This window comes from Canis aureus, chromosome 18, assembly GCF_053574225.1.
Source record: "Canis aureus isolate CA01 chromosome 18, VMU_Caureus_v.1.0, whole genome shotgun sequence".
Taxonomy (NCBI): domain Eukaryota; kingdom Metazoa; phylum Chordata; class Mammalia; order Carnivora; family Canidae; genus Canis; species Canis aureus.
Window position 1 is genome coordinate 21,561,476 of NC_135628.1, and position 14,865 is coordinate 21,576,340.

General features: G+C 47.6%; 1 protein-coding gene across 2 annotated transcripts in view; it reads right to left on the bottom strand.

Annotated features, from left to right (window-relative positions):
* Window positions 1-5,185, bottom strand: part of NFE2L3 (NFE2 like bZIP transcription factor 3) — a 41,485-nt gene extending 36,300 nt beyond the window's left edge. Inside the window, exon 1 of one of the 2 annotated variants that reach the window (XM_077856469.1) lies at window positions 4,362-5,185. In XM_077856469.1, the coding sequence (XP_077712595.1) occupies window positions 4,362-4,925 (564 nt within the window). In that variant the 5' untranslated portion in view covers window positions 4,926-5,185. The remainder of the gene's footprint in view (window positions 1-4,361) is intronic. The other variant, XM_077856468.1, reaches the window with a different exon arrangement.
* Between the last annotated feature and the right edge of the window lie 9,680 nt (window positions 5,186-14,865).

Genomic DNA, 14,865 nt, shown 5'->3' on the forward strand with positions numbered 1-14,865 from the left:
ATGTGGACACAGACCAGCACACAGGGAGAATGTCTTGTGAAGATGACCGCAGACACTGGGGTGACAGTAGAAACCAAGGGCCGCCTCTGAACAGTGGGGTTGTGAGCTTAAGCCCCATGTTGGGTGTGGAGATTACTTAAAACTAAATTCTCAAAATAAAATGAGAAAGAGAAAAAGGAAAGAGAAGAGAAAGGAAAAGAAAAGAGAAAAACCAACCAATCAACAAACCAAGGGTTGCCAAAGATAGCCAGCAAACTACCAGAAGTAAGGAGAGGCCTGGAACAGGTTCTGCCTCTCAGCCTCAGAAGGAACCAAGCCTTGATGTCCAACTTTCCACCTCTAGAACTAGGAGACAATAAATTTCTGCTGTTTAAGCCACCCTGTTGGCGGTACTTTATTATTGCAGCCCTAGGACACGAAGTCAGTGACCTATGCCATCTTTCCCCATAAGATCACAGGTGAATTTTTACCTTGAGTAAGCAAGGTAAAATTACCAAGTCCTTGAGTAAGCAAAGAGCCTCCTCTGACACTTCTTTATACCACGATGTATGAAGGTCGAAGGCTACCTCTGTATCACAGTTGTGAGTTAAAAACAAGCGTTTGAAATTTCACCTATCAGGGCAGCCCGGGTGGCTCAGCAGGTTAGTGCTGCCTTCAGCCAGGTGATCCTGGAGTCCTGGGATCGAGTCCCAGGTTGGCCTCCCTGCATGGAGCTGGTTTCTCTTTCTGCCTGTGTCTGTGCCCCTCTCTCTGTGTGTGTCTCTCATTAATAAATAAATAAAATCTTTAAAAAAAAAAAAAAAAAAAAGAAAAGAAAATTCACCTATCTCTAACTGCCCAGGCACCAGGATTAACTTCGCTTCTGAAATGACAAATTTTACTTTATCAAGGAGCTTCTTTTTCTTCCTTTACTCTTAAAAGCGAGTACTGATTGTCTCAGATTCTTCCTGTGACCTGAAGAAACCCGGTCTAATCCTCCTCCAGGTCCTGCTGGACCCTTCACCCAGCAAAGGGTCCCCATTCTGGGGCTTGAAACCATTATGAAGATGACCACAGGCCACTTAGCTTCCAAGTGGAGACAGCTCTCTGAAATACGGGTGCTGGGAGCTGGCTACAGGCGGTTATCCCTCTTCAAATACGCTCACATATTCAAATTTGCAAAAACTGTTCCAGTCTCTGTTTAAGCCGTGCATTACTTTGAGAACACGTGCATCATCAGTTGTGAGTGGTTTTGAAGGGAAGCAGGTCTGCCCTGGGGAATTCCGGATTCTGTTTTCAAATAATGATTACCCCACTAAGAAATGAAACCAAAGCAGTACTTTCTTTTGATACCTGGAAAATCCCCCACTCCCAGGAACATTTTTTGCAAATGTACAAAAGTTATGGAAAATTATACCACACAACCAGAATCTCCCACAACTCAAATATATAAGCCATCGGAATTATTTATTGAAAAAAGAAACACAACAAACCTCTGATGGTCCTGTAGGACAAAGCACTCCTTCTTTTCAAAGTTAAGAGTAGCTAACTTTTAATAAGTGCTTAAAATGTGACAGGCACGTGTCTAAGCCTCTTGCAAAAAATGAATGAATTCTCACAACCATCTGTGGTGGGCACCTTTATCATTCTCATTGTGAGGTGAAAAATGAAGCAAACAGGTGAAGAAATTGGCCCAAGGTCACACAGAGCTGCAAGTGGTGGAGCTGGGATTCAAAGCCAGGCAGTTCAGCTGCAACACACCACACCCCCTTAAACAAGCAAACAACCAGGTCAGACTCATAAACAAGACAAAAGGGAAGAGTTGAGTGGGGACGGGTTAAGGAGGGTGGGTTGAGAATGGAGGCGGAGAAAAAAGATTGGCAATCATATTCCAAGCTGACACTCCACACAAGCTTTTCCCATTTAATTTGCACAAACCTTACAGTAAGAATCACTCTCCCACCTGACATTGGTAAGTGACAGCCCTAATCCCAGGTCTGCTGACTGCAAAACCCGGGGCTGCTTTCCCAACCCATTCTCCCCCAGTCATGGTTTCAGATTGCAACCTCACCATTACAGACGATACAACCTGCTTTTAACAGTCAATCCAGCATCAGGGGGCAGTGGTGCTGAGGTCAGGAGTGGAAAGCATCACCCCATCCTAGATACATGCTTGTTCAGAGAACCCGGGTGTAATCACAGGTGCTTAACTAACGTGCTAACATGAGTGTCAGAAAGCTCGGGTTCTGGTTGTACTTCTGGCACCACGGTGCGGCTTTAGCCAAGTCCCCTAACCTCGCTGGGCCTCTATTTTCCTGAAGTACAAACTGGATAGAAGGATACCCCACCTGCCTACCTCTCAAGTTGATGTAAAAATAAGATAAAATAATAAAGTGTATTACCAAATACTACAAACTTACAACGAGGCAGAAGCTCCTTAGGTTTTCTGGTTTTGTTTTTAAAAGACATTACCAAAGAAGGTGAACTGGCTGTGAAAACTGTAAGGTATTCCACAGCTGATCACTGCCAGAATGAACATAACGAAGGGCACCTACCACAGTCCAGCAGGTCCATACAAGCTAGCTGGGGAAGGCAATGCCAGGGGGGGTTGGCCCCAAATGAACTTTATCCTCCCGCCACCCCAGGAAAACTGGGCTCCATCTTCGATGGAGGTGTGGCTGGTTGCTGGCCCCCAGAGCTTCCCCCAAAGCAGGTTTGCCAGTCCGAATATGTAATGCTGAGAAGGGGAAGTCCTCCCAAGGCGAACAGCTTCACCTCCCTCCAGGTCCTGGTATGCTTTGCAAGTGGGTGGCATTCAGCAGGGGAGGGGAGGGTGCCATCTGCTGCAGCAAGGTGCATTGGGTTTCACAAACACACACACACGTTACAGAATCAGGAAAGGCTGTAGTGCAGCATGCGCCACCTCCTTAGGAGATAGAGGATTCAGGTGATGACTGAGATTGGATGAGTGAAGGGGAAGAAACTTCCACTTTTTGTTTTGGACAGAAGCCCACCCAAGACTCTCAGTAACCCCCCACCCCATTCGTTCCGGCCTCAGGAAGAGGAAGGGATCAGATCTGCATAACAGTGAATCACAAGCACTTCGGCACAATGACCCCTCCGGGAGAGGGTGGAGAAGCTCGTCTGGCAACTGCCTACACAAACAGGGCAATTCTGAAGAGCAGCAAACAAACCAGTCTAGCCCCAGTTCCCATTTTGCATAAGATTGCACTCCACAGAGACAACATCCAAGCAACACCTGTTGATCGATACCGACTGTTGACACTAAGGTATGGGACAAGGGATCTTTAAGAAGGCCCCCTTGAAGGAACTCTGGGTAAGGCAGTTATGTGAAAATTGGTTAAAAAAAAAAAAAAAAAAAGAGTGTCCTGAGACTCCAAAAGCCAGGAGGAGCAGCATACAGATACTTTCATCAGTTGATTTTGGTGCACTTTGTTTCAAAAGGATGTTAAACCAGAGGATCTGAAACCATAAATCAGAGCACTTGTTAAGCCAGTAGGTGACCATCAGGGTATCTGCTTTCTTTATGCTCAGAAGTCACACCGGGCGCCTGGGTGGCTCAGTCAGTTAAGCGACTGACTTCGGCTCAGGTCGTGATCTCGGGGTCCTGGAATCAGGTCGGGGCTGCGCGCTCTGCCGGGAGTCTGCTTGTGTCCCCCTCCCTCTGCCCCTCCTCCCCGCTCGTGCTCGCTCTCTCTCTCTCTCATTTAAGTAAATAAAATCTTAAAAAAAAAAAAAAAAAGTTACACATGTTCCAGGAGGGAGGAGGGGTCGTTAGGCGCCGGGGATGGTTAGGTCACAGCGGGACCGCCTGCCAAGTGGCCTGGGGCTGAACACTGACCACGGCTCTTTAATCCAGGTAAGCAACAAAAACGAACCGCAACCGGGTTAAAATGCGCGCAGGGGCCACCGCGTTGGACAGGGAGCAGGGGTTCCTAGGAGAAACCTGTCCTCCCGGGGGCCGAGGCCTCTTTCGGGTCCTCCGGTTCGGACACGGGCTCCAGGAAAAAGACATCTCCGTGTACGCGAGATACCGAAGACCGCAGGCAAGGAAATTACCAGCATCCCCTCTGCCTTCCGCAGCCCCGAACTCTGGTTCCTCTAGAACCAAGCGGATGACTTCACCCACTTCTTTGTCAGACACCTTAAAGCCATAGCGGCCGAACTAACAGCTTTCGTGGGGATTCACAAAAAGGAGAGGCCAGAGTGGTCCCGAGACCGGAGCCACCCAGGGGCTGAGGGTGGAGGGCGGGCGGGAGTGGCCCCCCGGGCGCGCCCCAAGCCTCCGGGGCTCCTGGCCACCCCCCAGCTCCCCAGCTCCCCAGCTCCCAGCCCCGCGCGCGTCCCCGCTCTCCTGTTACCTGGTTCGCGCGGCCGCCGGCGTCCAGCACCTGGGCCGTCGGTCCCGCCGGCGCCCTCTCCTCTTCCCCGGCGGCCACGGGGCTGCTCGCAGCCGCCCGGGGGTCCCCATCCCCCGGCGCAGCCTGGCTGCTGTCTTCCACGCCGGCGCCCACTCCCCCCGCGGAGGCGGCGCTGGCCGTGGCGCCGAGCAGCCCGTGGGCCCCGTCGGCGTCCGCCGCCGCAACGCTGTGCACCAGCCACGCATCCACCCGGGTGCGGGGGATGAAGGGGACCCCCAGCGCGCGAACCTCCCGAAGCAGCCGGCCCTCGGGCTCCGGCTCGCGGCCTTTGGGGTGCAGCTGGTCCGCGCGCCCCCACCCTGCCGAGGCCGCGAAGGGGCTGAGCGCGTAGGTGGAGCTCGTCGGGCCGCCAGCCAGCAGCAGCTCATCCCAGAGCAGGGTGGGCGGCGGGAGCAGCAGGTAAAGGTCCAGGTCCAGGTCCAGGCGGAGCCCCGCCAAGCTCAGCAGGACGGTGAGGTGCAGGAGGCCACCGCCGTCCGACCACCGAGGTTTCAGGTACTTCATCTCCCGCCGCGCGCCCGGGACGCCCCTGCCGGCGCCCGCGGGTCCCTGCGCTCCGGCCGCCGCTTCGGCACGTGCGGGCCCCGCGCGCCGCGGGCACCTGCCCGGAAGAGACGGAGAACCGAAACAATGGGCCCGGGCCGCAGCGGCCGTCGCGGGCTCTCGGGGCCCGGCACAAAGGCGCTCCTGCGGCTGCCGCCCCGGGGCCCGGGGGTCAGAAGAGGCGGAAGACCGGCCACCTGCGAGGAGAGTCAGCGGCCCGGCCGCCCCGCCGCCCAGCGCCGCGGCCAGGCCCCGCCCCCCGGCAGGCCCCGCCCCCCGGCAGGCCCCGCCCCCGGCAGGCCCCGCCCCGGGCCGCGGGCGCCGCCGCCGGGGACACGCCCACGGCCGCCCCGGGCTCGCGCCGGGGGAGGGGCTGCGGGGGGCGGGGCCCTCGGGCTCAGCGGCTCTGCGGGGGGGACGCAGTGCTTTCTGGGAGCAGAGGTGGTTCGCGGCCCGAGGTGGGCTGGGCGGCTGTCGGTGACCGTGCGGGGTGGGAGTAGGGGGTCGGGGTGCAGGGGAGTGGGCGGGCACAGGATGTGTAGGCCCGGGGCAGGTAGAGGCCCGGGGCAGCATGCACAGGCCTACCCCCCACGTGAGAACAATGGCTGGCACGCCGAGTCCAGGAGTCCGACCCTCGGTTCCGTACCCCAGCCCCACAGTCAGCTAGGCGGGTGACCTCGCGTAAATTAACTTCTCCGTACAAATGGGGATAGTAGTACCTGCCCAATAGGGATGCGGTGCAGTAAGGTGAAATACTCTATGTAAAGCCCACAGTTGGGATGAAACCGCATTCCACCCAAACCCCTGTTCCTCCCCACGCCCACCCAGCCCTCCAGGCCCCGTGCTCCAGCCTCACCACCGATCCCTCACTGTTCCCTGGGCACGCCCTGCACACCCCCTCACTGTTCCCTGAGCACGCCCTGCACACCGCTAGGCCTTCCCTTGTGGTCTGCTTTGCTCCGTAAGCGAGGGTTAAGAGCACCGGGTCTATAGGAGTTCAAATCCTCCCCTCCACCTCTTACTAGCCTGGACCTTGGACAAATTACTCACTCTCTGCCTCGGTTTCCTCCCTGTAAAGTGGGACTAATAAAAGCACATCCCCTGCAGACCTGTTGTGAACCCCAAATGAGATGCATCTAAACCACCAACCACAGCTCTTGGTATAGGAAGTGTTCCCTGAGTGTTACCCATTATTTATGTTACCCATCCCCCAAGACTTAACCCCAGAGATACATCCTCTAAATTTTCACCATTTGGAATTAATCTCTTCCTCCATCTGTTCTCCAGTGCTTTCTCCATATGCCAACATTGCAACACTTGGCACATTCTCCTTTGTATTGTAGTTGAGGATTGGTCTCATTTGCCTATTTTAAATTCTCAAGGACAAAAAACCTGTCTGGATCACCTTTGTGCCCACATGGTACTCAGTATTGGGCCTTGCAAATGTAGCTTTTACTAACCCTCACTCCCTTCCCTGGGGGGAGGGGGAGGAAGGGAAAAGAAGATGACCAACTGAGGGTTAGCAGTTGTGTAAGGAGTAAAGCAAGAAAACTTGTTTTTAAAGCCCCCTTTCTCTACCTGGTTCTTTCTTCTGGGCCTAGTGTAAAAAGTTCACACTAGAGTTCATTTTTCCCACTGAGAGCAAGGGGGGCAGAAGCAGACTTCTTAAAGTTGCTTCTGCTTTAAGCCCTGAAGGATGGGTTAGGAGGTGGCAAAGAGGCTAGAAGAGAGATGCTCACCAGGTTAGTGAGATTTGGGACTGAAGCCTTGTTCACAGCACTTAGTCCCTGGACAGGAGATTCAGGTTCTGGGTTCAGTTCATGCTGCTATAAAGTTAGATTTTTACCGAGCACCTACTAAATTGCCTGATGCTGTGCTGAAGACTGAAGGATATGAAATGCATACTTTGCTTAGTGGGTTTATGATTTCATTAGGGAGACTAGATGGAGATGTCTGACACTCAGAAACAAGAGAAAAAATGTACTCACATGCCAAAATATTGAAATGTATGTGATTCTAAAGGAAGTGCTGTAAACCAGAACAGAGATGGTGCGCTGTTCAAGGTCGTATCTTCCAGAATCTTACACACAGAGCTGGTGCTCAAAATATATTTTTTTCAATTGAATTGAGGCATTTAGACTTGAGAAGTGTTTTTGAGGAATCCGAATAATAGACTAGCATCAGTAAGGGCATTCAAACTTCCTTTGTAACATTAGTCGGGAAGGAGGTTGACCCCTCATCTTTAAAAATGCGCTCGGATAATCATATTTGTCAGACTGCTTCGTTCAAAAGTGCCTTAATTCTAGCTTACAGACTGGTAAAGAGGAGAGCACATAAAGGACCTTGCAGTAAAATCTTAAACAAGAAACTCAAAATCAGTCCCACACACCCTTGACTTTAATCACAAGAGGTCCCAATTTTAGGTTTGCAGAAAGTGCTGTGATTAGGAGGAATGGCTTCTACTTAGGTTTTTAAAAATTTCTAAAATCCCTCCATCCAAGAATAGCCAAGTGAAAAGCCAAATTGTCTTGTAAAAGCCTTGAAAAGTCACCTGCATTTGCTAAAATCCCTAAATCAGTGCTACTCAAAGGATGGTCCAAGACTAGTGCCAGTCCACAAACTGTTTCTGATCCAGATGAGGTAAGTAATAGAACTGAGAGTGTTTAGAAATTTTTATAGCAGTTTGACATTGTGCAACATCCAACACATGATCAGTGGGTTTGCTTTTCTATGCATTTGGTATGTTTTTAAGAAATGACTTACAATAGATTGGGAAAAAAGGAAAGCGGGTCCTTCACCAGGATTAGTCTGCAAAATCACTGCCTTCAATGGCATTCCTGAGAGTGTGGACCAAACCTATAGTGATTTACTTCTAGCAACTAGAACATGGCAAAAGTGATACGATGTCATCCTCAAGGTAGGTTACAAAAAGACTCAGTGGCTTCTTGCTTGCTTAGTCTCTTTTGGCTGATCTAACAAAATACCAGAGGACTGGGGGCTCATAAACAGCAGAAATCTATTGTTCTGGTGGCTGGAAGTCCAAGATCAAGGTTGCCACCATGGGCAGGCTTTGTTGAGAAACCTCTTCCAAGTTGCACTGCTAACTTCTTGTTGTATCCTTACATGGGGGAAGGGACAAGGGAGCTTGCCCAGTGGTTTTTTTAAGGGCACTAGTCTCATTCATGATAGTTCCACCTTTACGACCTAACCCCTTCCCAAAGGTCCTACCTCCTAATAGCATCATCTTGGGGGGGTGGATTTCAACACATGAATTTTGGGGGCACACAAAAATTCAGACCATAGCAGTTACCTCCTCTCTGCATCTCTTATTCTCTCCTTCTTGGAGAGGGCTGCTATGTTGTGAGTTAGCCCTATGTAGAAGCTCATGTGGCAAGACACTAGCATCTTCGCCCAATAGACAGTGAGAATCTGAGGCCTTCCCACAGCCACTTGAGTGAGTTTTGAAGCAGATTTTTCCCCAATTGAGGTCTAAGATGACTGTAGCCCTCTCTGGCTCATCAATTGTATCTGTAAAAGACCCTGAAGCCAAGGACAAAACTAAGTGGCACATGGATACCTGACCCAGAAAGGACTCTAAGGTAATAAATGTTCTTTCAAGCCACACTAAGTCTTGGGGTACCTTGTTACACAGCCTAGATAACTAACACCCTGTGTCAGAAGGGGACTACAGTTGTGCTGCACAGTTAGTTATACAGTCAATGAATAATTTATAACTATGAAGTAACATTGCAGTGGTACATTGTGGTCCTTAGATGCAATAATCTAGTTTACCCCAATTTTATTTTATTTTTTTAAAAATATTTTATTTATTCACGAGAGACACAGAGAGAAGCAGAGACGTACGCAGGGGGAGAAGCAGGCTCCCTATGGAGAGCCTGATGTGGGACTTGATCCCAGGACCCTGGGATCATGACCTGAGCTGAAGGCAGACAGTCAACCACTGAGCCACCCAGGTGTCCCTAGTTTACTCCAATTTTAAATGTAAGATTGTAACTTGGCATGAAAGATAGTTATCATGAAAATATAGCCAAAAACAGCTTCTATAAATGGAGCACCAATGCCTTCTTCGGTGGCAATTTGTTATAAGTATCTATCCAAAATCATCAAAAAAAACACAAAAAACTAAAACAGATTAGAACTTTGGCATCCTTCTGTTGAACGTTTCTGCTAATGTTAGCCACAGGAAATTTAAATTTATAATAGAAATTCCAATGATTAAGCAAAATGGCCTACTAAAAGTCCAACACCTGAATTAAGATGTAAGTCATTTTATCTAGGAGGAAGAATTAAGCATAGTTAGTTTCAAAACAGGCGTAACACTAGAATTTAAATGACTCAGCAGTTGAGAAATTTTGCCGAAGGCTTCTGCAAAATAGATTTATGAATGGCCTCATTTGCAGTCTAGTAACCTGTCTTGGTGATGATGAATCAACTGATACCTAATCAAGAGAAAGAGTCTGTCCTCTTGTTAGTCTATAATCTTCTGAAAGTTTGGCTGTAAAGCTCTTTTGGATGTTGTAATGACGATGACCATCCGCCATGTGCTCACACACAGCATTCACAGTAGAAGCTACGACGTGCTGAACCCCACTATAAGCTGGGCCCTTCTCATGTGTATTATTATTATTATTATTATTATTATTATTATTATTGAAATTCTGTGAAGTAGGTATGAAGTCATACCTCTATTTTATGTTGTCTAGATAAGGACACTGAGGCTCAAGGACATAAGACCCTGTGCTCAGTGACATGCTGGTGCTAAATGGCAGAGTCAGAATTCAAACCCACAAGCTCTCCACTTTTCACTGTAGGCTACACCTCCTCTGGGCTGTGTCACTTGTTTTCTCACTACTCACCCTCCTCTTCCTCTGGGAGGAGGGGATGCCATTCTTCAATCAATGCCTTCTTCCCATAGCTTTTGAAAGTGTCCGATCTGCTAAAATCTTCTCTGCAAAGATTCAGGGAAAACAAAGTGTTGGTTTGTTCCTCATACGATGCTCTTCCATTTTGATCTTTGACACAAAACTAACCACTCCTGTATTTAGGACACAGTTTTGATTTCTATCTTGCAGTCTTCTTAGGGAAGCAGGATGTGAACAAGGTGAAAGTCACGCCACTGATTTGGGAATCTGATTCCTTATGTGAGAAATTGGTTTGTTTAAGGCTGGGCCTTTGCCAGCCTTAAACAAGCCTTAAACAAGAGGCTAAGGAGCCCTGCTGCCTTCCACTCAGTCTCTGTAGTGTGAATTAGAATTCTTACATTCAGGGGACCTGGGTAGCTCAGTGGTTGAGCATGTGCCTTTGGTTCAGGTAGTGATCCCGGAGTCCTGGGACCGAGTCCCATATCGAGCTCCATGCACAAAGACCCTCTGCCTATGTCTCTGCCTCTCCCTCTGTGTCTCTCAAGAATAAATAAATAAATAAAAATTTTTTAAAAAAGAATTCTTACATTCAGGTTAAGCTTCCATAGTTTAAAGTTGCCATGTGTGCAAGGAAGTATGTGGGGCTGGGGGTGGGGTTGGGGGGTACTGCAGAGGATAGAAAGGAAGTTAGCAAGAGAGGTCTAGGGGACAGAGTGATGCTGATCAACCAAGAATGAGAAATGTGCAAGTTTGCAGCATATGCATTTGGGACAAAGGGAATTAGCATTGCCAACCTTGGTCCTGTCCATCACAACCAAAGGGCCTAGCCCCTAAACTATTCTGGGCCTGGTTCTGGTGAGCTGCCCACACAAACCTAACCAGAGCAGCTAACCACTACATTAAATAATCCCCAAATCTCAGTGGCTTTACTTCTTTCTTATTTCACTCTTCAAAAAATGTTTGGGATAAGGGGAGTCTCTACTGTTTTAGGTCATTTGAGGACACAGGCCCTTTCCTTACTGTGGCTCTGTCTTTTTCCAGGTCCTCAGCATCTTCTCCATTCAGCTGGTGATGGAGAAGAGAGTAAAGACCAAGCATAGGAAGATTTTATGGGTTGGGCCTGGAAATGGCACCCATGACTTCCACATTCCATTGGCCAGAACTCAGCCTGATGGCCACGCTTAAAAGCAAAGGAAGCTGGAAGGTGGGACCTAGTGGTGCTCCTAAGACCAAGAGAACATGGATACCTGTCTTGGACACATCTGCCCCTTGGTCTACATTCTATTCACTTAGAAACCACTCGCTCAGCACCTCCTTGGTATCTAGCTATTTCTGACTGAAGGCACTATTTTAGCAACTCATCGGAATTTGATACACTAATGCAAACCTGGAGTAACTTACTCAAAGTAGAGTAGCACTTTACCCTGACAGTCTAGGTGTTTAAGGAGTGCTGCCTGGTGAAAACATTTAAAGCATATCATGAAGCAAGCTTGGGGCTCCTGTTTCTAATCCTAGTTTGGCCCAAACAAGTCATTTTGGAAGGGGGACCTATAAATCTGGACTTTGGACCTCTTACCTGCACAGAGAAATTGAACTGGACGGGCTTCTAACTCCCCTTCTTGCTTTCGATGTCTCTGAAAGTCTTGGCAGTGAATGAGGAGTTATGCTTGATTCCTATCAAACTCATGTTCTCACTTGACTCGAACGCTTTTAGTCCTTAAGCTTTAAGTCCACCGCATAGCTTTGGAAAAGAAAATACACTCTAAAAAAAAGAAAAGAAAATACATTCTACTCTTGATTCAACCTCCAACTGGAAGGGGAACATGAAAGCGTAGAGCTTCCTTACTTTTTCTGTTAGTACACATACCTGCCGGATGACATTTGGAAAGTCTATCACCTTGATCTTCACTCTACGACTTCACACTATTTGATGGTGGGAAGCTGCACATAAGTTGGGTTGTGGGGAAACTCACTGATCATCCAGAAAGTAGAAAACCCGAGAATTCCTAATCGGGACTCAATAGAAATCCAGTTTCTAGAGGCCCGATTTATTGCTCCTTTGCTATATAAGAAACTAGTCTTGAGGCCAATGACCTGATCATTATTTAGTAGAGTTAATGCCCTTTTTATTTCCTGAACTGATGCTTAGTTTAGCACCTGAATTCTCTCATTTCCTTGATCTTCTCCTTCAAGCATATTTGCATTTTTGATAGCAGCTATAATGTTCTCTGTGCTAATTCACATTGTTAACCAATTCGTGCTTAACAGTTTCTTTGTCCTTGCTGTTTTCTAATTCTTTATTTTCCTGTACTCCAGCAACCCTATCAGATCTCAACTCTAAGGCAGCTTTCTGAATGACAAACTACAAGATAGAGGCAGGGCCTTCTGGGCCCTATGGAGCCAATTCTGAGCCCCCCCACCCCCAACCCCTGCTAGCCTTCCACCTCCTTTTTATTTTTAAAAGATTTTATTTATTTATTCATGAGAGACACAGAGACAGAGAGAGAGAGAGGGGGAGAGAGAGGCAGAGACACAGGCAGAGGGGACTTGATCCTGGGACTCTGGGATCACGCCCTGGGCTGAAGGCAGGCGCTCAACTGCTGAGCCACCCAGGCATCCCTCCACCTCCCTTTTAAACAAATGTTGTCTATGGTATTATAGTGGGCCGAATAGTTCACATAATTCACATCCACCCCAAACTTCAGGCTGTGGCCTAAATTGGAAATCGGGTCTCTGCAGATATAATAAGATGAGGCTTGAGACGAGAGATCTTTTGGCATTAGGATGGGCCCTGAATCCCTCAAGAGTGTCCTTATAGGAGACAGAAGAGGACACAGAGATGCACAGAGAAGGAGGCAGTGTGAAGACAGGCAGAGATCAGAGCAGTGCTGCCATAAGCCAGTGGGCACCAGGAGCCATCAGCAGCTGGAAGAGGCAAGGAAGGGTTCTCTCCTAGGGCCTTCAGGGGGACGCACACAGCCCTGCCAGCACCTTGATTTCAGACTTCTGATCTCCCAACCAGAGAGATACAGTTCCATTTCAAGTCCCCAGGCTTTTGGCATGGTCATTTGCTGTGGCATTTCTAGAAAACAAATACAAGTTTTCTATTTCCTTCTTGTTGTTGTTGTTGTTGTTGTTGTTCTTGTTATTATATAAGAACTATCTTTTCCCCTGAGTAAAGATTGGGACACTCTGGGTGCTGCCAAGTTCACGGCAACCTCCAAGCCAGGGTATGGGAGGGAGTGTTGCTGAAAGGGGTAGTTTCGACATTGGCTTTCAGGCCAGTTCAGGTGAGGGCAGATGGGCGGGAGGCTTGGCTTGGAAGCCATCTGAACCCTTTACCTTGCCCCAGTGTCTTACCTTTGAGGCTGATCTACCCTCTGCACTGACTCTGTTTTGTCCCTCCCCCTTTCCCCCAGCAAAACACTGCCTCAGGCTTTTGCAGAAGTTGATTAAAAGTTACCTGTGACTTCCTTTTTACAACTTGAAATAACTTTTCCATTTCCTCCTAATGATAGAACCAATATATGCTCCCTGGAAAACAGCATCAATAGGAAATGCAGAAATAAAAATAGGATTTAAAATCACCTAGGGGGGCAGCCCTGTGGCTCAGCGGTTTAGTGCCACCTTCAGCCCAGGGCCTGATCCTGGAGACAGGGGATCAAGTCCCGCATCAGGCTCCCTGCATGGAGCCTGCTTCTCCCTCTGCCTGTGTCTCTCATGAATGAATAAATAAAACCTTAAAAAAAAATAAAATAAAATCACCTAGAATTTCACCACCCAAAGACAAATACTTTTTTAGTGTTACCCACATGCACCTAATTTTTATAAAAATAATTTTATTATTTATATAACTTATATGAGTTCTATAATAATTTTATAAAAAATAATTTGGTTTTGTAACAAATTTCTTGTACCTGCTTTTTTCAAACCACTAATATTAATTACATCTTCCATATTAAACAAATATAGCTATACACAACAGATGCTGTCGCCCCTCAGGGGACGTTCATCTAATCTTGCTCTTCTTAAGAAGAGAACAGTCATCAACCTCACCAGAGCCCTAGAAGATCTCCCCCAGATGTCCTTCCTGTAGGTTGGAGTGAACTAGGAGTCTTCTCTCACTGTCATCTTTATAGGCTGCAATAATATATCCTCTAATATGAATGTATCTTGACTTAGTGAAACAATTTGCTACTGATGAATGTTTAGGTTGTTGTCATATTTTCACTATTGGAACTCCCTGATAAACTGTTTTTATACATATTTTGGGAATCTTTAAAAAAGTTTGAATTTTTTGTCACTTGTCTCCCCTCTTCCTGCTTATCCTCTCTCATTTCTGCTTGACAGTGATTTGTGATCATAGAATATCGCTTACTACTTTGTGACTTTTACAAACACCCATTAACTGTGAACATCACCTTCCTTAATGTATGTCTTTTTTAATTCAGCAGCAAGTGCACTTTCCCAATTCTATTGAACTACATCTCTCCAAACCTTCAGGATTGCCAAGATGAGTTTAGGAAGAAACAGGATCTGGATCTGTTTCCCACAAAAGTGTCAATATTTGCTAAAACAAAGAGCTGGGAGTAGCCCCAATGGAATGCCATCTGTCCTTGTCTTTGAGAGCCTGCCAGAAAATCTTTTCACAGCCAAGGGATGATTATTTGGCATAGCTGACACTGAAATTCGGCAAGGTGGCTGATGGATCAGAAACTGGCTGATGCAAAGAGATGTTTTGCCATGTGAAAACTGAAAGTATAGAGATGTGTTTCATTTTTGAAACTGTAAGTTAAGGATTATTTATTTTCCCCAAATATTTCCGACAGAAATCTTGTAACCAGCAAGATCACCTTGTTGATTTAAATATTTAGATCATTAACACATCATTTTGCAGTACAGCTTTTTAGGAAGGTGGCAGTGGATGAGACCCAGTTCCCCTCTCATTGTTCCACTATTTCAACCATGCTGTTTCTCCAGCAGAGAAGCTCACTAACTCTCTTCTATTACTTACAGAA